At 39.4% G+C, this 27,028-nt stretch overlaps 1 protein-coding gene across 1 annotated transcript; it reads left to right on the top strand.

Moving 5' to 3' along the window:
* The first annotated feature begins 117 nt into the window (after positions 1–117).
* On the top strand, positions 118–25,746 carry shprh (SNF2 histone linker PHD RING helicase). The gene is made up of 30 exons (XM_020937959.2): positions 118–257; positions 1,387–1,971; positions 2,669–2,798; positions 3,713–3,931; positions 4,517–4,595; positions 4,810–4,960; positions 5,037–5,139; positions 5,777–6,036; positions 7,217–7,849; positions 8,868–9,119; positions 9,236–9,314; positions 9,643–9,806; positions 10,273–10,529; positions 12,176–12,297; positions 14,344–14,432; positions 14,942–15,034; positions 15,116–15,223; positions 15,593–15,735; positions 16,169–16,342; positions 16,779–16,841; positions 17,049–17,274; positions 17,422–17,559; positions 17,663–17,764; positions 18,567–18,638; positions 18,804–18,992; positions 21,084–21,176; positions 22,798–22,884; positions 23,172–23,350; positions 24,414–24,494; positions 24,609–25,746. The coding sequence occupies exons 2-30, from the start codon at positions 1,396–1,398 to the stop codon at positions 24,706–24,708; spliced, it is 4,962 nt and encodes a 1,653-aa protein (XP_020793618.1). The 5' UTR covers positions 118–257; positions 1,387–1,395; the 3' UTR covers positions 24,709–25,746.
* The last annotated feature ends 1,282 nt before the right edge of the window (positions 25,747–27,028 follow it).

The raw sequence follows: 27,028 nt of genomic DNA, 5'->3' as shown, positions 1-27,028 counted from the left end.
ATTTGTCTTATAATCAGTCTTATGTTCCAATTTAGAAGTTGTTGCTCGAAGTTTTTTTTTTAGTTTTTCATCCACCGGAACTCCCCCTAAAATACTGTAACGTCACTTCCGCCATTTAAACATGGCGGAGCACACGGAGCGGTGAATGAGCTCTAATGTTTTGGTTCTTTTCTGACACAAAAACAAGAAATACAGCCTCATGAAACGACCAGTGAAGCTGCGATAACAATCCCCGTGTCTTCTGTGAAACAACAAAAGTAAATGTGCTGTTTTTGCATCTAATTTTTTGCGTAAAATACACAATGCCGAAATGTTTACATTATGCAATTTAGATTTAGCGTTAAGTAACGCAGTAGATTTACTTGATCAAATCAAGTAAAACGCACACAGTGAGTGTTTCACTGTTGAAAACTCATTTCATCTGCAGAATAAACTGAATAATAATTCAAACTCCAAGTTGATGATTCTCTGCTAATTAAGTTATAATTACGTAAATGACTTTCAGACAACTTCCTCGTAGTTTACAGACTGAAGATGTTTGCATAAATTGCATAGATTTCTGCGAATATGGAGGTAATTTGTTTCATTACAATTATTTGAAGGAGACACGATTAACCGTCTCTGTTTAATCTTTCAACAGTCCCTTAAGCAACGGAAGAGGAGCACATAGTCATTCTGTAATATATAGACCTGTAAATAAATGTCAATGTCGTGCATGTGGAAGTAATGAGAGTATATGTCTGACCTGTACATTAACCTACATATTGACGATGTATGAGTGTGTTTTATAGTGTATGAGTGAGAGATTTATCCTGCATATTTACAAGTTCATGTTTGTCTCTTACATTATCTTGGCTTTTAATATGCATTGTCCCTTTAATAAATAAATATAAAACACAAATCATGGAAAACACTGTAAAATGATACCAAACTGTAGCTACTGTGTAAAAAGCACAATTACACAAAAATTGAATGTTATACTTTTGGAGCTTGCTTAAGAATGATTATAATTAGCAGACCTAGTAGTGTATATAACCCCCTTAACCTGTTTATTTTATTTTCATGTTGCCTTATATGTAAAGTATTCCATATTGGCATTTAATCCTTGGCCTAGGTTAGAGGTGAGCAATATATAGTCTACAAAAATACTTACATAGATTTTTTGAAGCTATAAGCATAAGGAAACATGCTGTGTTCTCTTAGAAACAATGGTATAAGCCAATATTCCTGCTCTTATATTCACTTTTAGAGCAACACTTGAGAAACATCAAGACATACATCAAGACAGCAAGTTGAGAGACATTTTAAGAAATTTCACCCATCACTACACTCTAAAAATACATTGTGTTCAAAATAATAATATAATTAGTTGTATTTGTGTTATAGGGCAGCACCATGAGCAGCAGAAGGAAGCGTGCTCCTCCGGTGAGAGTGGACGAGGAGGCAAAGAAGAGGCTGGAATGGAACATGCTCGAGGACCGGAAGAACGAAGTTATTTTGGAAGAAGATCCTGACCAGGTCCCGACCTGCTCCAACTTTATCGAACTGACTCCAAACAGCGAACCTCAAAATGAAACTGCAACTTGTAGCACTGTTAAAACCACTGAGGAGTTACCAAGTACATCCACAGACACTCCCCCCTCTCCTGCTGTATCTGTCACTGTAATACCCCTGGCTCAGCTCGGTCTCTTTTGGAAAGCTTTAATAGGGGAGTTCACTGTTCAACCAAAATGGCTTCCTTCAGACTTTGAGCAGAGGACTTTCTTGCTTCAAAGGAAAGATCAGCAGTTTTGTTTAAGTTACAGAAGAAATAATGATTCGGAAGAGGACTCAGGGGCTCAGAGTGATTTAGAAGAGGACATGCACAAAGCAGAGTGCAGTCTGAGCAGAATTTCACTGGGAGATTTGGACTGGCTTCTGCAGAGGAGAGTTATCCACCTCTGTCACCAAGGAAAAGAAGACTCATATAAGGTACTAATAAGATACGATATATTATAATATGTTAGTAGTTTCCACTTCAGTCATTTATGATGATTATCTATTTTTGATATCAGGCTCAAAGTGAGAATGTTAACAATACTCTTTATACTTTGTACTAGAGCTGTAGTCAAATAAAGAAATTCTTTGTCAAATAAACACAGGCCCTGACAACTGATGAGTCAACTGAAAACTTTCAAAACTATTAAGTATGCACTGTAACTGCAACTATACAAGAGTTCAAGCAAAACAACTATTTCTAAAGGAAAATTGTAATAGGAAGCAGTTATTTAAATGGAAAAAAAAAAACATATCACAGTCATGATTCATTTCCAAATCTCCAGCTGACTCTCACAATTGCTTCTCCTTTTTATTGGTTCTAAATAATATAATTAGGCCACTAATACAAATGTTGGTAGAACTTCAGGACTACAGCCCTACTTTGTACTTTTAATCCTTACTATAACTACTGCACTGTTTGCATGTTTTAGTGTTATACAGGAATATGCAGAGTAAAGTGTGACTGATTCTTAAAGATGCTTTGTTCCTTTCAGTCAATTAAAATATTTAATACACATGCTCCAATCATTGGTAGAATTACACTTGCAACTCATATGTAAATAGAAGGTCATCTTCCTCTGTTTTGTGACGTCATGTCCCCTGTACAGTTAATAACGTCTGTATTTTTCAGGTGGGCATTTACCTGTTGGAGGCTGGACTTGGGAAGCCTGAGTTTCTGAGTGAAGGAGCGACTCGTTTGAAGAAAGCAAATCAAATCCTGCAGAAAATGATGGAATATTTCTATGATTTTATTGTTCCTGGTGAGTGCCTTATGTTCACACTTGTCCTGGTTCAAGCACGGTTTATTTTTTATCTAGATTTGGTTAAGTTCTAGTCAGGCTGGCGCCACCTAGTGCCTCCACTCAAATTCCTTTCTCTCCAGCGACTAGATCAGGAATCAGAATACACTAAATGGTTTGCAAAAACCCTGGAAGTGTGAGTTCAGGCACCAGCCAATCAGCGAAGAACCAAACATTCTGTGTTGGCAATGATTCCCGAGATTGAGGAACAAAGAGAATGTTTGGTGAATTTTATCAAGGGGAAAGACGTTATTGTCCTTCTTCCTACAGGATTTGGGAAAAGCTTCATATACCAGTTAGCCCCGTTAGCAGCGCATTACATATGTCACGACTAAATAGCAGCGATTGGTTAAATGAAAAAAAAAAACTACCTACCGTCAAGTGAACGAATTCTAATGCTGCAAGGTCAGACAGTTTCTACAAAGTGAAACTGGCTGATGAATCAGGTTAGTTTAGTCCTGGACCAGTCCGGGTTTAATTCCGAGTTTAGTCCCAATTTTGATTTGTGTATGTGTAAATGTGAATGCACTGTTGAATTAAGTCTTGATTATTATAGTTATGCTGTGTTTAGTTTGTTCCATTTCATCTTTACCTCCTGCTAGTTATTTCAAGTTTAAATATGTAGTCCCACTTAGTCATGGATTGAAATGGCACATTCATAAAAAGCACATGTATCCCAAATGGAATATTTGATTGATCCTGGAATGAAATTATTCAGTTGTTGCAGCTCCAATAAATGTCCAAAATACAATTAAAATTTTACCAAGTTTAAAATAACCCTAACCATATAGTATTTTTAAAAATGTGTCCTCTTCTCTGCAGCTCCTCATATGTATACTATTTTTTTTATATTTTTTTTTATTGTTTTTTTGTAGAAGTGGTTGATAATGAGGAGGAGGAATGTGACACGGAGTTGGAGAGACAGAACATAGAGGAACTGTATGATTTCGTTCGGCGTGTTCATCAGAGAGAGGGGGCAGAGCTGAGCTTTGAGCCCCAGCACAAAGCTCTGGTCCCGGTGCTGCGGCCGTACCAGTGTCAGGCTGTCAACTGGATGTTAAAGAGAGAAAAGGCCAAGAGCTCCGAACATAAAGGTAACAAGAGCTACTACTGTCCTCCTGGTAACAACACGAGACTGAATGCAGTGTTAACTTAGACATGATGCTAATTATAACTAAATAAAAAGCAATCACTAAACGTTTACTAAAACATTTACAACATTTATAAAGCAAAAGCACTGATAAGTTTGTTGATTCATAAAAATAAAACATACATGAATGAAAGAAAGAAAAAATAGAGACCAAGCAGATCCATATTCCACTTTTCAGTCCCAGAGCCTCAAACCAGAACATAAAGAAACTCCACATCCAAGGAACATGTCTGTTTCATGATAATAAAAAATACAAATATATTTTCTTCAACTCTATTATGTATTCAGTAGAACTTAAAACAATTATCTAAATCTACATCTTAATCTAAAACTAAATAAAAAATGTAGACAAGAGATTAATACTAAAACAAAATATTTAACACAGTTTGAATGCAGATAAACATGTATAAAAAATATCTTAAGTGTAAATGCATTTTATGTATATAGCACTTTCAGGACACTAAAAGATGAATCACAAAATAATTGAACTGTTACGTGTTAAGTGATTTTATGGCTGTTTTCTTTGCAGAACAAGGTTTGCATCACCTTTGGCACGAGGTGGTGACTTTGTGCGGAAAGAAGTTGTTTTATAACCCTTATACAGGCTGGTAAGAGCTTTACATCTTCAAGTTTACTTCAAGTTTACTTTTGATCTGATTTAGTTGCATTTTAGTTTTTGTTTTAGACCTGGTTTAGTCTTGATTCTGGCACTTATTTAGTCCTGGTTCAGGTCTTAGGTTAGTCTGAGTTTGTGTTTGAGGCCCTGAAAATACCAGATTTATGTAAAGGATAATGGCTAGTTTAAAATGTCTTGTTTTCCAGCCTGATCCGTGAGTTCCCTCTGGCCGGAGTGGAGTGGCCCGGGGGGATCCTGGCCGATGAGATGGGACTCGGAAAAACAGTGGAAGTTTTGGCCCTAATTCTGTGCAACCCTCGACCCAACCTGCAGCAGGAGGCCTACACGCTGCCAGAGGTAACAGTTAACACAAATACACATGAAAATATTGTGTTTGTTTGATGTCATTTAAACAGCTATTTTTGTATTTCAGGGGCAGTCAGTGAATTACTTTGTTCCTCCTCCGCCAGAGAAGAAGAAAGCTCCTCCTCGCAAATCAGAAGTCTCTCAGCCAAAGACAAAAATCAATTTTCCACGTGAGGACACAATATCATGTTCAGGCATTACAGTGCATCTATTATCCTATAAAATACTCGCACATGACGATGAATTTTACTGGAAAATTTTTAAAGGAGACATATTGTGCAAACTCAATTTATCAGAGCGTTTAACCATGTTCTAGTTGTTTCTCCTTCTCATTTACTCATTCTATTTAAAGTGATTCATGCATTTTCATTCTTGCTCAGATCAGTCTGTGTTCACCTTACCTGTCCAGCCAGAGCCACACACTTTGACAAAACTTTACAAATATTAGCAGATCTGGAGCTGTGTTTTGTCTCCCTGTTTTCAGGGAGACAAAACACAGCAGACAGGTTTGTTACGTGTTAAAGAGAAGAAAGGTCTGCATAAAGTGCTGAGAAACAGTGAGGATTTTTACAGAATTAGCAGTCGACTCTATGGTCCAGTTCCAAGAATGTAAAAGGGACTGGCTGGTCAGGCAAGTTTTCAGCGACACCGGTACACGCCCCACTGCTCTGTATTTACTTTGTTCTCCAATTCTGTTTTCTTAATCTGTGACTTGAGTAGGATTCAGCAGCTTTGAGGACTCAGACAGCTCTTTGTTGTGAGCAATATTACTTAGGGTGTTTAATCTCTGTCCTCTTTCTCCCTCAGCGGTGCGCTCCATGTTGCTGATGGCGATGAAGCAGATGGACAAAGGCAAAGGCGTCTCCCTGTCCTCCATGTCCTCGTACATGCGCAGTTGCTACGGTTACGACCCCGTGAAGAACCGGAACCACATCAAGAGAACCATGAAGAAACTGCTGGACGAGAAGAAGGTCAAGCAGGTCAAAGGTCGCGGCATGATGGGCTCCTTCAAACTCGGGTTCAACTTCACAGGAGCTCAGGAGAAACTCCTCACGCCAACTAAGATGGTGGGGATGAATACGTTTTATATTTTTTATCTGGTCTCTAATAAAGTTAACATCTCACAAGATACAGTAAAACCTGCTTTTCTCCATATACACACATTACAATAGATTAAATACAACTTTTTTAACCACATAACAGGCTTCTCACAGTCATGGAAATCCTGCAAAAGTCATGGAATTTTGTAAAGTCAATGAAGGTTTTGGAAAAGTCAGAGAATTTTAGTATCTCTTTCACACAACTACAGTGTTCTGTTACATTCTTATTAGAACATTATGATTATTTCTGAACGTCTGCACCTTTTGTTTTAAAGAGATGACAATAAATGCACTGACAGAATTTTGAATGTTCAAAAACTATAATCCCAAACCATAAGGTGAGTGGAAAGAGTTCACATTTCATATTTAGCCCCAAAAGTCTCATCAATTCTATACATGTAGGTGCCGTAAAGTCATGGAAAATTCACTTCAAGTCATGAAAAATCATGGAAAAGTTTTGAAATTGTGTCAGTGAAAAAGAATGGAAACCCTGACATAAATTAATCTTAAAACTTGCTTTTCTCTGATATAGTCTTGGACAGGAGTTGAAATGACTTCCAGCTATTCATGGATATCAGTATGACGACACTTAGGACTTTTGACCATTCAAAAGATAAAATATTTGTATTTTAATTGGTAATTGTTATGACAACAGTCCAAATTTTCCATCCCTCTAAATCTAAAACCCATGGATCCACACTGTTTTTGGGTTTCAGATGACATCACAATATTATATAGGCCAATAATATTTAATACAGATGGGAGCAGCTAAAAGAAATACAGTTAGAATGTAGGTTTTTGTTTGTTTGTCACCAATAGAAAAGTACAATGTTATAAGGGAATATGCACCATTGCAAGTTTTCTCCCTTTACTTCCATAAAATCTGGTCTTGGGCAAATCGCTTAGAGGAAATCACAAATCTCGCTTGTAAAAATTGCTAGGCTAAATTTAGAATTAAAATAAGTGTCACTAGTAAAATCAGAATGACATTTTTGACTTTGGTGCAGTCATACCACCTGCAAACACCTTGACTATAAGTTACTTTGTGATTGGTTCAGTATGTTGTAATTCTTTCTGTTCAATTAAAACAAGTTCACAACATTGTGTCAGTACATTACAGTAATATCCATCCTGTTTTCTCTTGTAGCTTCCTAAAACTCCAGAGTCCTCACCTCGGAAATCATTTCAGAGACGAGCAAAGGACAAAGCTGAGGTGGCTCTCCAAAACGCTCTGACTGAAGATGACAACGATCCTGAGGCGTTACCGTCCTCCTTCCCCATGGAAACGAAGAAGGAATATGAGGAAAACTTATCTGAAAACTTGGACGATTCAAATGACACTTTTAACATCTCAACCTCCTCCCAAACTTCTCAGGACAGGAGCGAGTTGGATTTGAAAGACAAAATGGATGATAAACAAGAGGAAAAAGCTGAAATTGTGCAGAATATTTCACAGGAGGACGCAGACTTGCCCAAACGTGAATCTTTTTTTCCGTTTAACACCTCAGACTATCGATTTGAATGCATCTGTGGAGAGTTGGGGATTATAGATTACAAACCGAGGGTGCAGTGTATGAACTGTGACCTGTGGCAGCACGCAGACTGTGTCAACTACAAAGAGGAGAGCCTGGAGACCACGCCCTTCTTCTGCCCGCACTGTTTGGTCGCCATGACGCCCGTGCCCACCGGTGCCACCCTGATCATCTCGCCCAGCTCCATCTGCCACCAGTGGGTCGAGGAGATCAACAAACACATCCGCTCCTCCTCACTCAGAGTCTTGGTCAGTGGAGCTTTAAATATTCGCTGCTTTAACGTACAGACATGCTCAGATTTAAAGGTGCACTGCGAAACTTTTCTGGAGAGAGTCTGCAACCAGTTTGTTTCCATGGAGATGTTAATGCTTTGGTTTAAATTGTCCACATTATGGTATTAAACTAATCTGTCATGTATTTATTCAACTACAGAAGTTATTTATTGCTCAAAATATCTTAAAATGCATACATGCTTACTGTGTGGGGTCGCCTCTCCACAAATCTAACTCGTAGTTTGGCTTGAAAGTCTTCATGGAGATTCTTAAGTTTATGGTCATACTGTGGAACATTCTAGGCACATCTCCATGGAGACAAGCAGGTGACGGACCCTCCAACAGACAGGTTTAAAGCTCCACTTATAACTTCTTAGCCAATCTATTTTTACAAACAGAAAAGGATAGTTTTTTTTTTTTTACATTTTTAAAACATGTGTCCTTACTGTGAACAGGCTTGTATCTCCACAAACCTGACTTATATTTGGCCTGGTGGTGCACCACTTCCTGCTTGTTTTAATGGGAATGGGAATTTACTTTAATTATAAAATTCCACAGTTGGTATAAAAATGTTCCGAAGTATGGTTTTAACTTGTGTTTCCTTGGAATCATGCAGGTGACGTGCCATCTTCAGAAAGTAATGTGGTGCTGCTTTTTATGAATACACTTCTATATTTGTTAATTTATAAATTTACAAATGATTTTCCTGATTTGCAGTGAGAATGTTTTTATTACTGGTAATTCATGTCAGTCAGAGATAGACATGGAAACTGAAAAAACATGACTAAAAAAGCCATAGTCATACACTTCCTGTCTAGTGTGTGTATGTGATTGTCCACTCTTGTGTGTCAGGTACACTGTTGTGTAATATGTAGTTTATATCTCCCTCTGTCTCTGTCAGGTGTACTCAAGTGTATGTTACTTGTATCTCTGTATTCTCTCTCTGTATAGTCTCGTCTCATGTGTGCTGTAATACTGTGTCTGTCTCTGTCAGGTGTACCAGGGCGTGAAGCGTCATGGTTTCCTTCAGCCTCAGATGTTGGCGGAGCAGGACGTCGTCATGACAACGTACGATGTGCTGCGCTCAGAGCTGAACTATGTGGACCTGCCCCATAGCAACAGTGAGGACGGGCGCCGCTTCAGGAGCCAGAAGAGGTACATGGCCGTGCCCAGCCCCCTGGTGGCCGTCGAGTGGTGGCGCATCTGCCTGGACGAGGCTCAGATGGTGGAGTGTGTCACAGCGAAGGTATGAAACTTTTAGTGGTTTTCAGTTTGTACAATGTGATGATGTCACAGTCCTGTAAGTGCACAGTACCTCTGTGAGGATTTATTTTATTTTATACTGTTATTTCTCTTCTTCAGGCGGCTGAGATGGCTCTGCGTTTGGCCTCAGTGAACCGATGGTGCGTCAGTGGGACTCCAGTTCAGAGAGGTTTAGAAGGTATTAAAACTTAACACTCAAATACACTATTTGTTTGATGTTTTAATTTGATTTTGTCCCTATGAAAACTGAAAAAGTGTGTATTATTAAAACCCTCATCTTCTTGTCACTATTATTTCTTTGGCTTTAATATTCCACAGTGTGGTACAAAACATATCCATCTGGTTTTACTTTCTGTTTCCATGAAATCATGCTGCTGATGGGCTACCTCCAGAAAGTTACACTGTGTTGCTTTAATATGATCTCACCTGAATGAAGTAGTTTTGGCAAGACTTTTGACTGTTCCATGTAATATACAACCACTCTCTGTTTTCCCCTCTGTGCTCAGATCTGTACGGGCTGGTGCTGTTCCTCAGACTCGACCCGTTCTGGGTGAAGCGTTGGTGGGACCAGCTTTTGTACCGCCCCTATCGCCGTGGTAACACGGCTCCTCTGTACAGTGTTGTCAGTCAGGTCCTGTGGAGGTCGGCCAAGAAGGACGTCATAGACCAGGTACAGGGACTAAACCAGGACAGTGCACATGTTTACTTTACTTCAAATTAAAATGAAACAAATCAAACAAATCAAAGTAGGTGACGTGTTTTACGGACATATACTGTAAACATACTCTACAAGTAGAAAAGTCTAATCCATGAGCAAGTTTTCCACTCAAAGAGAAACATGTGTATTGTATTTAAGAGTTAAAGTTAATAATGTTGATTTCTAGATTACACAAATGTTTCTCTCAATTAGAGCAATAATCATAATTGTCATTGAAATGTGATTAATTGTACAACCCTTCAACAATCTACAGTAAGATGCATTATTGTAGGTAGATGTACATCATATCTAAATTGAAATGTAATATGTTAGAATATTAAACCATTATTTGGTTTTGTAAATCCATAAATCCATCAGTGACATGTTTGATTTTACAGTTGAGCTATACAAAACCACATGTGTGTCATTCTTGTGTCAGATCCAGATCCCCGCGCAGACAGAGGAGGTGCACTGGCTCCGCTTCTCTCCGGTGGAGGGACACTTTTACCACAGACAACACGAGGTCTGCTCCCAGGATGCACTGCTGCGACTCAGGAAGATCTCAGACTGGACCCTGAAGCTCGGAGCTCTGGATCGCCGCACCGTTCACACGATTCTGGGGCCTCTGCTCAGACTGAGACAGGCCTGCTGCCACCCGCAGGCCGTCAGGGGGGAGTTCTTACCCCTGCAGAAGAGGTGAGAGAGAGAGTGTGTTGGAGCCAGTTTATATTGATTTAAGCAATTATTCATTTGATGTGCAGGGTTCCCACAGGCATGGAAATCCTGGAAAAGTCATGGAAATTGAAAATGTCATTTTCCAGGCCTAGAAAAGTGAAAAATTTTGGAAAAGTCATGGAATTTTTGTATCTCTTTCATGCTACTACAGCTTTCTGTTCAGTTCTCATGAGTCTGTTCTGATTATTTGTGAACGTCTGCACCTTTTGTTTAAAAGAGACGACAATAAATGCACTGACAGGATTTTGAATGTTCCAATAATAATCTCAAACCATAAGGTGAGTGGAAAGAGTTAACATTTCATATTTAACCCTAAAAGTCTGATCAATTCTACACATGTAGGTGCCGTAAAGTCATGGAAAATTCACTTTAGCTCATGAAAAACTCATGGAAAAGTTTTGAAATTTTGTCAGTGAAAAAGAGTGGGAAACCTGTATATATTAGAGGTGTGCAGATGGGCTACTTTTTCATCCGCAACCGCATCGCAAAACTCATCACCTCGCCCGCTGTCCATTTGCAGCCACAGTTTTTGACCAGTTTTCAAAACCGCACCCGCCCGCCGTCCGCTCGGTCTCCTCCCAGTTGCTCCGAGTTCAGAGTTTTTTTATCTGAGTAGTGAAACCGCCACCCGCCCAAATTTAATTAAAATATAATTTTTCGTCACGTCATCCGCCCGACCCGCGGTTTAGCCGCAGAGTCTGCGGCTGTAACTGCCACCTGCGCATCTCTAGTATATATATTTATTTATAATTAAAAAGGCAAATAATGGATCTTCTCAAGTTCTTATTTTTTATTACGTGAGTTACTAACTTCCTCAAAGCAAAAGGGCACAACAGAAGGTGAAGAGATAAGAGAGAGAGGGATGAGGCATGAAGAAGAGGAGGAGGGGAGAAAAAAATGTGAGACAGAGAGCTGAAGAGGTGAGAAAGAGCAAGAGGGACTATCACCTGCGAGGATGAGAGGAGGCAGAAAAATGGAAAGAGAGAAGTGAAGAGGTTAGAGTGGGAGAGACTAGGGAGGAATAAAAAGGGAGAGAGGTGAATAAGGAGGGAGAGAGGGACGAAGTTCTTTTGAAAGCTGGTTTTAAAAAGTCGTAATGCAACATTTATTTCTTCAATCAAAGTTGTATCCAAATCGTGTCACACAGTAGTTGCCTTTAAAACACTCATTTTTGAACCCATCCATGAGTTTCACACTGATGAAAAAGTAGCACCACGGCAATTAACAATTCAAAACAAAATAATATACCTTCTGAATGGCTAAAAAGTCCTCAAAATGTCGCCTCTGAACAAGCTGCATAGATTTACATTGAGGACATGCGAGACCCTGTGTTTAAACTATACAAACCTCTGTAACCCTGTAATCCTCTCTTTATAGCTCCTCTCATACACCTCCACACACTCTGCTTTGTGTTTTCAAGTGTCCTTCAGTCTCACGTCTGCTCCCATTCATCTCAAACACATGTATATTTATTGCGTTAATAGACTCCCTCCCCTCCCTTTTCATAGTCGTCGCAGCTGTGTTTATGTAAAATGAACCCGCTATACCTCATTTAGTTGTTAATTAGTTTTTTTAACATGTGTTTTTTTCCTCTTTTTTTCTTTCAGCACGATGACGATGGAGGAGCTGCTTAAGTCTCTGCAGAAGAAATGCAGATCCGAATGCGAGGAGGCCCACAGGCAGCTGGTGTGCGCTCTCAACGGCCTGGCTGGGATCCACATTATCAGAGGTACACGCCGGCTCTTTAAGGCTTATGTACCCCCAACTTTCCCAGGGTAATTAGTCAAACCCTTTGCTTTGTTTCCAGTCACACGTTTTGTACTTTTGTGGTAGTAATTTGATCTAAATAAGGCCCAAACCGTGGAGAAGTAGGGTTTACAGAGAATCTTATTTGGTCTATGGTATGTATAGGTGCTAGGGACGTAACGATATCCAAATCTTTTGATACGATATTTTCAAAACAAAACATCAACAAAACAAAATTGGAAGTATGTTACATTTCCCTTTTTAAAATTTTTTGACAGTCCTTTGCTTCTGTCATAATCTAAAGAATTATGATTTAAAAGTGCTTATAACACTTATTTTGTCAAGTTTGGACTCAGACAGAACAAAGGATCATGGTCTATGTAGTTCCCTCTGTTTTTTTTAGCTATAGGCTCTATTCACACTTACCGGAAGACGTTTGAAAACATGCAAACTTCCGGTGTAGTTCCCGACACTGGGCTTGTGATAAAACCGTGGATTCAGCAGCAGCGTCTTCACAACCTGACAAAGATTTCCATGAGGGACGAGACTTTAATCACAGCTTCAGTGTCAGTGTCAGTCACAGACAGCTGGTTGGAACTGTGGATCTGCCGAACACAACAGAACACTGCAGTGACTTCTTTTTTTAAAATGACCATAGAAAAATTATTATACACAAATGAAATTGGCAAGTTTATAAAGGGAAAAAAGAAAGAATACAAAGACATCTGGATGAAGAAAATTGGGCCATATTCTCAGCTTTCTCTGTTTTTCCAGATTTTGTCAGAGAGCCTTCTGAGCCCAAAGGAAATCGTCAGCCGCATGTTTCCATATGTCTTCTGGTTTTGTGACATAAGCATGAACTGAGTCCATTGCTGCATCATAACTACTGTATTTTTTAGACAATAAGTCCCTCCGGAGTATAAGTCGCACTAGCCAAAAAATGCGCAATGAAGAAGAAAAAAAACATATATAAGTCACACCGGACTATAAGTCGCACTTTTTGGGGGAGATTTACTTTATAAAATCAGGGACCAGGAACCGACAATTTATCTTGAAAGGCAATGTTCTAGTAATAACAATAGAACAGAGAACAACAGATTGAATAGGCGTTAATGTTAACGTGATATATGAACAATTATTCAGATAATTATAGCATAAACAACAGAACAAACCGTCTCACTCCAAATCACTAAATTCCTTCAATTCTTCATCCTTGGTGTCACTTCTGAGCAACTTCGTGCAAATTCAGTTGTCACTGAAGTCCAGGCTTTGTCATGCAGTGACTTCCAGGAAAGTTGCATGCTGCACACTCCCAGCTGCCGTGAAGCTGTGTTCTCCATCCCCGCTTTCCTCCAGTCCCTCACAAGTTTCTCGCTCACTCCAAACTTCTTTTCTGCTGCTCGATTACCATTTTCTGCTGCAGATTTCACTACTTGCAGCAGGACAGTGGCTTATTCTGCAGAAGATACACGCAGAAAACTGACACACAAGTCAAGAGCCTCTCGCAGCTGACAGTTTGAAAGTTTTAATATATAAGCCACAGGAAACACCCAAACCATGAAAAAAGTGCAACTTATAGTCCAAAAAATACGGTACTCGTTTAAGTTAATCACAGACTTGTGATTTGGTATATTGCAATGACCCACGATAATTGTGAGAGTATTGACAATGCAATATAACAGTATTTTTGTTACATCCCTGTTCAACTGAGTTTAAGGTAAAAGGAGCTGTTAACTTGAAAATTACCACTTCATGACATCACAAGGTGGAATAGTCCATTTAGGGCTTTGGAGATGTAGACAGACTAATAATAAAGAGTTACTTAAACATGTGTGAATGAAACAAAACACAACTCCAGGTGTGTTTTTGAGGAGGGAACAACATTATAACATGACTTAAAGCTTACATAATATAGAACCTTTTAACAAAATCATATTATGCTTTTTTCCTGGTACTTGGTTAATATTGTTCATAAATGTAACGTAAAGTTCTAACAGCTAATCTTCTTTGTCTCTTTTGTCCTGTATAGGTGAGTTTGCAGAGGGAGCAGAGATGTACAGAGAGGTGCTGCGCTCATCAGAGGAGCACAAAGGGAAACTGAAAACAGACTCTCTGCAGGTAAATGATGTTTAATATTCATGTGTTTGCATTTGTTTAGGATTTACACATCAAACAACTCACACATCTGCAAAACCATTTGATATACTAGCCTATTTATTTTAAAAACATAGGCTGCACACGAGCTTTGAGGGCAGACATCTCCCAACTCACGATTTTCAATATTTTAGCAGTTGACATGCACACCAAAATCTAATTATTATCAGATTTCTGGAGTGTAAAGGTTACTTGAATCACATGCAAACAGAAAAATCTTAGTGATCAAAAGGACCATAATCAGATGTTTTTGTTTAATAATTACCAAACATCAGATATGGCAAGGCTGCAGTTGTCTGGGTTAATTCAGTTCAATTCCACTGGGAGTCTATTTTCACTGAACACTGAAGCCCTCAGCAGGCCTGTTCATGTATAAATAGTCAGTTATGGTGTGAACATGTAGTCTCACAAAAGCATCTCTCAAAGGCAGTAGAATTTCAGTAAAAATATCCACATTTATTTGTTTCAAACAGAGACTTCATGCCACTCACAATCTGATGGAGCTGCTGAACGCCAAACACCCAGGAATCCCCCCGACTCTGAGAGACGACAAACTCAGTGAAGAGGTGAGGAAATATTACACCAAGTAATGTCTCTTTAAAAGTTTACATTGGATTCATAAAGTCTGTGTGTGTTTTATTTTTCAGGCTGAGCAGCTCCGGCAGCACTACATGACCAAGTACGACTCAGAAGTGGCAGACGCTTTTAACGCTCTGCAGCCCGTTCTACAAAACATCAAAGAACTCAAACGCAAAGTGAGACAATGTGGTGATTTTTATTTCCTTCTGACTTTATTTGGCAGATTGTATGGCGTATAAAGGGGGTAAAGAGCAGAGAGAGACATTCACCAAATCAAAGTAGTAATAGTTTGACAGTTGTTAGTTTTAGTAAATAACCTAAATCTTCAAATGTTTCCCTCATCATTTCAAAAAAGCAAAGTCCACTATCCTGCTAAACATTTGCACTGATTGACTAGTACACAGTTGAAGTCTGATCCCTGCTTCCACACAGTACATTGTGCTTTTGAGCAAGACACTTTCTGAATACCTTACTGTCTGTGTTGCTCTAAATAAGACTAATGCCTTCTACTTAGTGTTACAGTGATGGTGCAATTTTGTTTCTAGGTGAAGCTAAACTCTCCCTGGTGGTTGGACGTGGTGCAGAAAGCCGTCCGCAGCAGCTCAGAGGATGAACTCGTAACAAGAGTCAAAAATGAACTAACCACAAACTACAAACAGCCCATCAACAAGCTCTCCATGGCCGACAAGTAAGAGAACCAGAGTCCAATGTCCTGATATGGATCTGATGTACCTGGTTTAGACCTGGTTCAGCAACACAAATGTATAAAAAAAACATCTCTAAACCCTTTTAAACAGTGGCTCTTGGTTTGATGCCGGCTCCAAAGGAGTGCACTTGATTTATCTGGAATGTTTCACAGATAATGATTGATAAAGTTGAAAAGTCAGATTTGTGGAGTGGAGATCCTGAGCATTAAGAAGGACTGTTTTTCAAAGTATTTATGGAGCAGTAAAAACACCTTTTTTTTTTTTTTTTTTAAATAGATCATAAAACACATGTCATCGAAATGCATGTGACATGACACTCACAGTCACTTGTCTACGTCCATGTAGACAAGACAGTTTCTTCTCAAAAGTTCCATAGCACAATTTTAATTTTTCCAAATATGTTGTACTTGGTAGGTTCCGAGATGCCAGCGGTCTGCAATTCATTCTCACCACTAAACTTCAGGAGTTGTTGAAATCTCAGAAAACAGTCCAGGAGGCGGTGAAGAGGCTGGAGGGACCGGCCTCTCAGGAAGTGATCGATGAAGCTACAATCTGCCACCTCAGACCCAACAGACTGCCCCTCAACAAGTAAGACATGATATACAGTAAGACATGATTAAAGTGTAAATGATACAACAATAGGAATACAACAAGGCCCGTCCCGATAAAAGATTGTGAGATACGTTTCTTCTGGAAACACTGCATAAAATAAAATGAAATAATCAAACACACTGGTAGACCATTATTATCAATAATATGTTGTGACTTTGTGTACTGAGTTGTTGTGTTGCCTTCTGCCTTGGCCACGTCTCTCTTGTAAAGTAGATTCTGAATCTCAATGGGACATCATCCTGGTTAAATAAAGATATAGAAAATGTTCAAAATAAAATGAATAAAGTCATAGATATAATCATTCTTCCCTCTGCAGGTCAACTGTTTACAAAAATGAAGAACGTCTTTAGTGAAAAAAAAAGACCCAGGGACTAACTCAATATAACTCCTATTCTTCATATTTGTTTTTCAGTTGTGTTTTTTGTAAAGCCGATGAACTTTTCAATGATTATGAGTCCAAGCTGTTTTCTCACACGTAAGTAATAATTCATTATATCTTTTTTTGGTTAGGCTGGTGTGTGAAATTAGAATTTTTACTATTTTATGTCTAAAACGAAAATGATAACAAAGCTGCAGAGATAGAGGCTGTATTCAGTTAGTTAGTATACATCAACCTCAACCAAGACATTTAGAGGCACTGATTGTTTTATTACCTGAATAATACAAAAATGTGTGTTTCCAGGGTGAAGGGTCAGACGGCCATCTTTGAGGAGATGATCGAGGAGGAGGAGGGGCTGGTGGATGATCGTCTGCCCACCACGAGCAGAGGTCTGTGGGCAGCGAGTGAGACGGAGCGCGCCCTCAAAGCCATCCTCGCCTTCGCCAAGTCCAGACGCCTGGACCCAGAGCTGGTGGAGGAGGGCACCACCTTCATGGAGCTGTTTGAGAACTGGAAGAAAGAATACAAGGTAGGAACGAGGTCAATCCCAACTCTCACCACTACTATTGTCCTTGTACCCCTATGCAAGACATTTCACCCACACACAATTGTTTAATTTTTGTCTGTGTGTTTGTGTAAATGTGTGAACATAAGAGCATTTGTGTTTTCTTTCCAGGTGCTTCATGAGTACTGGGGCGTGCTGAGGAACCATGTGTCTGCCATCGATGAGCTGGGGATGGCCACAGAGAGACTACGAGTGAGACTCCCAGACGAGCCCAAACCCAAACTACTGCACATCATAGAGCCTCATGAGGTCAGATAGTCCATACTGTTTCAGAAGAACACCTCTATTATTCACAGCTCTCTCTCTGTGTAAACAACTATATAACACTCCAACACTCTACCACTGTTCTCAGGTGGAGCAGAACAGAGTGAAGCTGCTGAACGATCAGGCCATGGCTAAATCTCAGCTCCAGAAGAAACTGGGACAACAGCTGTACCTCAACAACCTTGAGAAGGTCACCACACTCTCACATATTATAAACCAGGAGAGTCAAACTCAAATTCACAGAGGCCGAAATTAAAAACTGGGACTAAGTCGTGGGCCAAACTAAATATTTATTGAAAAATTTCAACACCATCTGCATGTTTTTTGTAATGTAAAACCTTTTCTTATTCAAATAAATGTTTAATAATAGTTTTGCTTAAACATTGAATTCAGAACAAATATATAATAATAATAATATAATATAATAACAAAATTTAAATAAATAATGTCTCTATAGTCTATCTGTAGCCAGCGGGGAGCTCTAATACAGATTTGATATGATCGCAGGCCAAATTTGGCCCCCGGGCCTGAGTTTGACATGTCTGTTATAAACCAAGGCTTCCCTTAGGATAAACTTAAAGGAGCTGTACCTGATTTTTATTGTCTAAAAAACATGAAAAACAAAACTAGTTCATCTTAAACAATTTGCAGTGGTCTAGAGTTATTTCTCGTTTACCTTTTGCATTCAGAACGTCGTCATTAAAACTTACAACTTATAACTCTCAGAGATCAGAGCATTTTGAAGTTTTGTTGGGACGATAACAACGGGCACAACTAGCATGCTAACATACACTTTCTGAACATGCTTCACCTCAAGAGCTGCTTATACAATATATCTGTACATGGGAAAAAAATAAGCTGCTGAAAATGAGAACCACTAAAAACGTACCTCCAAATCTCAAAATGTGACCATCATGACTGCACTTTTACACAGTTTGAGAAAATGTGTTGAAAATCTTCTTTATAAATATAATTCCTTTGTTTTGTTACAGTCTCAGGACAAGTCAACAGGAGGCCTCAACCCAGAGCCGTGCCCCATCTGTGCCCGACCACTGGGGCAAGAAGTGAGTCTTTTTGACCAACAACATTCTTTTTGGTGCTCTTTAGTACAGAGACCAGTCTCAAATACAAAGTTGGAAAAGCCAAGCACTCAAAAAGACAACTTTAAAATCACATCATTTTGCAGTTTATCTTTTCAGTAACTCTCCGTCTTCTCTCGCTCTCCTCAGTGGGCAGTTCTTACCTGTGGGCACTGCTTCTGTAATGAGTGCATCGCCATCATGGTGGAGCAGTACAGCGTCGGAGCGAGGAACAGGGCCATCAAATGTGCCATCTGCAGACAGCCCACCTGCCACTCCGAGATCTCATACGTGTTCACCGCCCAGGACCACACCCACGACCAGGAGGTGCCCGTCAAGGTGAGAAGGAGGGACAAACAAGGAGGAGTGACAAAAAAGGAAGCGGAGTGACAAGAGAAGTAGGAGGATTGACAAAAGAAATTAGGAGGAGTGACAAAAGTAGGAGGAGTGACAAAAAATTAGGAGCAGGGGACAAAAAAGGGGGAGGAGTGACAAGAAAAGGGGAGGAGTGATAAAAAAGGAGGAGGAGTGATTAAAAAAAAGGAGGAGGAGTGATAAAAAAAAGGAGGAGGAGTGACATGAAGGCTACACTATAATACACACTTTGTCTTAGAAAAAATGAATGTACAGGTTTTGTTTTAATAGTTTAAAGGTGCACTCTGCAATGTGGAGGGTCCACCACCTACTTGTCTCCATGGAGATGCTATTACTTTGCCTAAAATGTTCCACAGTATGACTTTAAACAGCTCTACTTTACATTTATTCCATTACAGGTGGTTTTATAGCTCAAAAATACCTCGAAAAACAAACATTGTGACACAGATCTGACCTGTAACTTGGTCTGGTTTGGTCTCCATGAAGATAGAATGGCTTAAAGCCATACTGTGAAACATTCCAGATAAAGCAATAACATCTCCATGTAGAAAAGCATTTGACAGACCCTTCACCAGAAAAGTTACGCAGCTTTAAGGATATTAAAAGTTTAGGTTTCGGCATGGTTTTGTTTTGGTTAAGTCCCTGTTTCAGAAAAAAAACTGGTAAAGTCTCGGTTTATAGACAGTAATGGCATTTTCTGTCATTTAATTTTGGCAAAAATGTTCAGAATCAGTCCGGCATATTGGCGGTTTATTTTTAATGTATTTTTTATTATTATTATTAGGGGTGTCAAATTATCGCGTTAATTACGATTAATTAATTACAGTCATATTTAGCGCGTTATGTTTTTTAATCGCGTTAATCTCATTTTTAATCTCTAACTTTGCAGTTTCTGTATGCGAGTTGCTTTATTATAAAATCTGTTTTTATGTGTTGTTGGGACAACACACACACACAAAAAAACACATTCATTATTTTTTTATTTCGGTAATTCCACTCATTGCCGGAAACCCACACAAAACGCGCGCAGTAAGTCGCCGCGTTAGTCGCACAATGGACGAGGTCGAAGAGCCAGTAGAAGAGAGGCAGCAGTGCACCTTAAATGTCACTGGTGAAAACAACCTGCATAGACTCATGATGTCTGCACTACTGTCCTATAGTGACCTGCCACATGAGGGGACACGCACACAAACACACACAAATACAAAAACACACAAACACACACCTTCATCATCGTCATTAACCCGAGAACGCGCGGACCACATTTCTTTCCGTAGTTACTGCGCGGACACCGACGTGCTCCCGTGCGCCGCGTACGTTTTCTCGCGTACGCTGCATAAACCGCACTTCCTCCTGTGTGCCTCTAAACCAGAACTAACACCAAGACTAAAACCAGGACTAAACCAGGACTAAACCAGAACTAAAACCAGTGATCTCATATATAAAGCATTTCTCTATCAATAATATTTTTAATATGGTTAAGGAAAGACTGGATTTTTTATTGTCTTTAAGTAGACAAAAGTTATTATGTTCAGATTTCCTCATCTTTGCTACTTTACAGCAAACAGTTTCTTATTCATGGAGACTTGGGCTCAACAGTCAATTTGGAGAGATTTGTTAAACAATAAATGACTTTATAAAGTCACTTTTTTTGTTCTATATCAGTCTTTTGATCTGCCACAATAATGTAATAATGAATTTAAATGAAAATATCAATTGAAGGCTTTTCTCAGCATTTTTAGGTGAGATTAAAAAGAGATTAATTAGATTAATTAATTACAGATCATAATTAATTAATCTCTAAATTTTTTTTATCGCATGACAGCACTAATTATTATGTCGTTATGTCCAGTGTTCTCTTTATTGTCTTATTTACTGAATACAAGAACCAGTGGCCACCTCGGTCAGTCTCGAACTCTGCGTGCTATACCTGTCCTCTTGAGTTTCTGTTACTTACTGTGGTGATTTTGTCCTCTGTGTAAATGACTGTAGCAGAAACTCTATCCTTACTCCACTCAGGCTTTTCCATTATTGATCAGTGTCTCTGTGTTAAAGGGGAGTCACTCCACCAAAGTGGAGGCTGTGATCCGAACCCTGAAGAAGATCCAGATCAGAGACGCAGGGGCCAAGTGTCTCGTCTTCTCCACGGTATACCTTTTTACACTTAAACTTTAAAGGGCCTATAGTACCGTAGTTTCCGCACTATAGGGCGCGCTCGGAAGCCTCCAACGCTGGTTAAAATACGACTGCGCGCCCCACAATCCAGAGCGCCCTATACACAAATCCACTCAGGTGTCACAGCACGACTTCAGAAAACTACAAAGCCACACCACCCACAGAACACACAAACACACACAGAGCAGACAGCGACCGCACAGAGAAACACACCCACAGACACACTCATCACTCCACACCGACGAGGAACGGAACAGAGGAACGAACTGAAAAAGCGAGTGCAATGTGCCACTTCTAGACACAATAGGAGGGTTTCAGTCACGTGATCACGATGATGCGTGAATTTCAGGTTGAGGGCAGGAAGTGAAGACAAACACAACAAACACGGCTCTGGAGAACACAGATATAGAGAAGAGTTCTTATTGTCAGGATTTAGAGCCAGTAGCGAGGCAAAAGTACGAGCAGTTAGTCGACAAATATATTGGGCGTGACCCCATCTTATGAAAATGAGTGAATTTTCAACCGAAGTAAAAGATTTGCCAACAATCGAGGAGGGGATATCATAAACTAGCTAGTTCTCCAGACATCGTTCTACACCAGACAACAGATGAAGGTGTACAAAAGTTTGGAGGCATAGAACTTTTTTTGTCAGTGGATGGGTCCTCAACCTCGGTGCAAAACGCCTAAATGATGATTATCATTTGGTCTTCGCCGGAGTGAGTGTTTCTCTTATTTTATGTGTATAGACTTTATGAAAAAACTGCAGTGTATCGGCAGTGACCTCTATCTGAACTATTTAATGTCAACAAACGTCGTCAGCTGTTAGTTGCTAATGATTCGTTTATGTTTAGGTAAACCACAAAAAACTATTTAGCTTTGTAACAAACCTTTGTTGACATGTTCACTGCAGACACGAGCATTAGCGAATTCTGCTCCTCCCGACCGCAGACGTAGATTTGTAATCCACTTTTTACGGTGTTGTTCTGTCAGCTTTTCCCATTTCTGACCTTTGTGGACGACTGTATTCGGTACTCTAAAAAAATCGCTTTTCCTTCTCTCGGTTAGAACGATTGGCACAGCTGTAAACTACACAACACATAGCAATTTGCCAGACAAAGACGCAACAGTGTTTCACTCGCTTCCTCCAGTCAGTTCACTTCCTGCCCTCCATCTGATTTCACGTGCTGACAAACGTAGCCCTATGACGTCACGTGAAACCCAGATATTGAACAACTGAGTCACTGTGAACACGCCAACAATCCGTTGGTCCCAGACAGCACCCTCCCTACACGCCACAACTGAACAAACCCAGAGTCACCGTGAACGAACAAACAAACAAAACCACTCACCCATCACACTGTTGGGTTTCATTTAAAGTCCAGTGTGGTTTATTTGTAAAAAAAAAAAAGGTTGAAAATAGACCATTCAATGACAGAGCGTCTAATAGTGCAGAAAATACGGTAGGCTATTTTTTGATCTATGTTATAATGTTGTTTCTTTATTTCAACAAAATCTGTTATAAACGTCTACACAATCTGATTTATGTTTGAAATGTGTTGTGAAGTTATTTTTTGTTACTTTGTTCTCGTCACAGTGGCAGAGTGTGTTGGACATCATCGCTAAAGCCCTGTTCGATAATAACATGGAGTTTACTCAGATTAATGGAACTCACAAGTTTCAGGTTTGTATTCAGTGAAAGAAGAAATGATTCTTTGTGTTTTTAAAGTCCATTCACCTTCAACAGACTTATTATTATAATTTCAGAGCTCAAAAAGGTTCCACATATCCATCTCACATTTTCAGCCAGTTGTTATTGCTTTAGCCTCATTTAACTTCATCCATCCACAGTGGAACAGCCAAGGGAATCTCCTCCTGGCATCAAAACTCAAGATAGAATTGTTTTTACCTGGTTTTCATATGGGTGTGTTTTTCCTGTTGAATTTAAATGAAGTTGTTGTTTTGTTGCAGGAGAATCTGAGCTCGTTCAAACACGACTCTCAGATCAACATCCTGCTGCTTCCTCTCCACACGGGCTCCAACGGTCTGAACATCATCGAGGCCACTCACGTGTTACTGGTGGAACCCATCCTCAACCCGGCCATAGAGCTGCAGGCCATAGGCAGAGTGCACCGCATAGGACAGACCAAGTGAGACTAGAGAATATACTGTGTATCTATATGTATATAGATATATCTATATGACCAAGTGAGAGCGGCTGTGTTTAATATATGTGTATATGACCAAGAATTTATTCATATTATAGTCTATTTGACCAACCCACCATAGAGCTGTCGGCTTTAGGCAGAGTGGACTGGACAGAACAGACCACGTGAGACTGGACATGTTTGATTGGACAACATATTATTATTAGAAAGATGTTAGAAAGATGTTTAAGACATGTAGAGCGTCACCATTGAGCCACACAGCAGTGCCCTGCATCAGTACAAACTGTAGAGTTCAAGTTAAATTAAGAGAGCCTGTATTTCCCTCAAACAGGTGCAAGTGTCTAGAGAAGATTTCAGAAAAAAAGAATTTCATGATTAAAACAGGCTGATCAAAACAAAGTAAACAAGCACAATCAGAGATAGCAACCTGGTCCCCCATGAAGCATCGGTGGGGGCAGTTCATCACCAAGGAAGCAGTTTATGAGGAGCCCAGTCCATACCCCAGTTATGTGTGTACCAACTTGTGTGATGATTGGGTGAATATTTTAGGCCGCAGATGGTTCAGAAATTGCAGAAATTGCCGATCCTTTATAATGGCGTGACCTTTCGATTGACCCGTGTGACCTCAGATGACCTTGGATCATCACCAAACTTTTTTTGCGGCATCAGGCACAGGGGCTTGACCCACGTACCAAATTTGGTGACAATCAGTCCATAAATGTTGGAATTATCGCGGGTGGACAGACACACACAGGGTGAATACAAAACCTGGTCAACCCTTCAGTGACCAGGTAAATATTGAAATATATAAATATTGAATAAAACAGAACTCAATTTTTCGTACTGTCTATCAGACCAGTGGTTCCTGGGGGAGGTGCCTGAGAATCCCCAGAGTTTTGTCTGGTCAGACTCATTAAAGATACAACGTGTGTGTTTATACTGATCCAGTGTAAGTGGGGGGGAAGGGGCTTGAAGGAAACAAGGTTGGGAATATCTGTACTAAACAACAGTTACCATGAATGTAAAATGTTCTTCTTCTCCACAGGCCCACATTTGTGCACAGATTCTTGATCAAATCCACAATAGAAGAGCGGATGCAGACGATGATGAAGACGGCTGAGAAAAGGTATTTCATTCTAATAAAAGACTCCTGTTTTTATCTGTGCTTATTTCAAACACATTATACTTGCTATAAACATTGGACTCATGTATATTCATACATATTTGTGTGTGTTTGCAGCCACAGCAGCAGCACGTCCATGAAGCACTCAGAGGCTTCTGTTCTGACGGTGGCTGATCTGGCCGAGCTCTTCACAGACGACACTGGAGCTCTGGAGTGAAACAGACTTTTAACACGGACCGACCTCCACACAAATATCAACTACACATGATGAAGCTGCACTGTGTCACTTTTCTGCTGGAGTATGGCATGAAACTTCTCTGTCTCCATGGAAACAAGCGGGCGGTGCCAACAGGTCAGATCTGTGGAAAGGCGACACCACTCACAGTATGAACGCAGATTTTTCAAGATATTTTAAGCAATAAAAACACTTTTAATTGAACATGAAAAGTGCAAAGTGAACTGAAAGTGCAAGGTTGAAGTTTAATGTTGTACTGTGAAACATCTCCATGGAGACAAGCAGGTGGAGGACTCTTTATCAGAAAAGTTACATAGTCCCGGTTTAAAGTGACTTGAATTCAAAGTATGAATATTTTGATCAATTTTGACTGATTTTGATATTTATTTGTGTGTTATTTCTTATTTTTATAAAGCTGTAGGGTTTGTAAATCTAAAAAATAAGTACAAAGTGATCATTTTGTTTAAAGCTTGAAAAAATCAGCTGGAAATACATAAACATACACAAATAAATACAAAAATATACTACTACAAAGTAATATTCGGATAATATTCTGAATTCAAGTCATTCTAACTCGAGTAGAGAATTCAGTTTGCAGTGTTCAGGTGAAAATCTCTCTCCACAAACTGTAAAGCAGAACATTCCACCTTTAGATATGAAATAAAAATAGAGGTTTTGTGTGTCAGATGCCCTCCCACCTCGTACTGGCTCTTGTGCTGATGATGAGTTCAATGAAAATGTAAAAACCACTTGTATGTGATTGCTGAACATGTTTATTGTAAATTTAGATGTTTGAAAATATGTAAGCATTTTTATATTTAATTTTTAGTACAGTTTACAACATTATGGGTCTTTAGAAATTCAAATAATGGATTCTAAAAGATCAAATGTTGTTTTAAACCACTGTTAACCCAAGTTAAAAGTGTAAGATCGAAACATGAATTCACTTTAAAATATTAAGAAAAAATATTGTAATAAAGTTGCCATGTGTTAATAAATTAAACATGGATTTTGTGCTCAGTTTGTCGTCCTTTTTATATTTTCCAGAAGAAACTGTTTTGAAACTATTGCAGTTCACAATATGTCCACTGTCTCTTTTGCTGCAATTGAAAACACTTGATTCCACTGTATGATGTCATCAGGTGGTCATTCAGAAGTGCTCCTCTGTGTTTTCAGCCCATTTACTTTCACAAATAGTCTTCACTACACAATGAGGCAAATTTGAACCTAGCAGCTACTGTTTTTAGCCTTATTTTCTCAGTTTCTTCTTTCCTCAGTACATAATCAAAGGGTCCTTCCATCACCTGTAACCCAAGTATTCTTTGTACTCTACAAACTGTAAACCAATACATACTGTTTTTTTTTATATAATATGAAACATCACAGTGTGTCAGATGCCCTCCCATCCTCCTCTTTCTTTTCATGTTTTTTTGCCCCAGTACATGTTTTATTAAAGCATCTCAAAGTGAGTCAGCAGTGTACTGTCTGCATCGACTTATTGTATTGTCTGATCATCAGGAAGTGCACTGTTAGCTTTCTAATTGTTGTTAACATTAGTTTGATAGCTTCTAAGAGTAATGAAAAGCTCTTGTAAACTCATCGTGGTGAATAATCAGGATGGTAAGTGAGAAAGTGCCAGTGCTGCTGTTTACTGTCCAAAACTCCAGTCTTTTTAAAGTGCCCATGACAGGTTGGATGATGTTATAATTCTGTTCATACTTTGACCATATTTTAGGTTTAAAATGTTGCTTCCTGGTTGTAAATCATGACATTATGATAGGGAATTCCATAACTACCAGTTCACAAGCAAAGACCATGACGCAACAAATACAGTAAAGATGTTTATTGACGTTGGATGTGATGGCGCGGGGGGGAGCCTCTGTCTCCAATCCAAAATGGTCACCCAGCTGATTCAAGACCCCACTCCTTGTAAAGTAAGTACTTTTATATATATATATATATATATATTCACAGACATATGTCACAGAAGTTTTACAGAGCATTGTTCATTCACTCCACACTCTTTAGTGGTAAACGACTATTGTAGCCACAGCTGCCCTGGGGCAGACTGACAGAAGCAATGCTGCCAATCTGCTCCATCGGCCCCTCCAACCACCACCATCACGCACACTCCACTTTAATACTATATAATAATATAATGTGGGTGAAGTGTCTTGCCTAAGGACACAACAACAGTTTGGCAGAAGAGGCAGAGAGGTTGAGGTTCTGCTCCTGAATCTCAGTCAATCATATTAACTCCACCTACCAGGCACCTACCACAAAGCCAAAACCCTCTAATTTA

The sequence above is a fragment of the Boleophthalmus pectinirostris genome, unplaced genomic scaffold (genome assembly GCF_026225935.1).
Source record: "Boleophthalmus pectinirostris isolate CB_2022bp ecotype Guang Dong unplaced genomic scaffold, ASM2622593v1 HiC_scaffold_10, whole genome shotgun sequence".
NCBI lineage: Eukaryota > Metazoa > Chordata > Actinopteri > Gobiiformes > Gobiidae > Boleophthalmus > Boleophthalmus pectinirostris.
Note: the sequence above shows the minus strand (reverse complement) of the source record. Positions and strands in the feature narration are given on the sequence as shown.

Coding starts and splice junctions, on each gene's coding strand:
- shprh (XM_020937959.2), top strand. CDS start 1,396: ATGAGCAGCAGAAGGAAGCGTGCTCCTCCGGTGAGAGTGGACGAGGAG. Junction 2,799..3,712: donor CTATGATTTTATTGTTCCTG/GTGAGTGCCTTA, acceptor GTTTTTTTGTAG/AAGTGGTTGATAATGAGGAG. Junction 21,177..22,797: donor AGTGTCTCGTCTTCTCCACG/GTATACCTTTTT, acceptor TTCTCGTCACAG/TGGCAGAGTGTGTTGGACAT.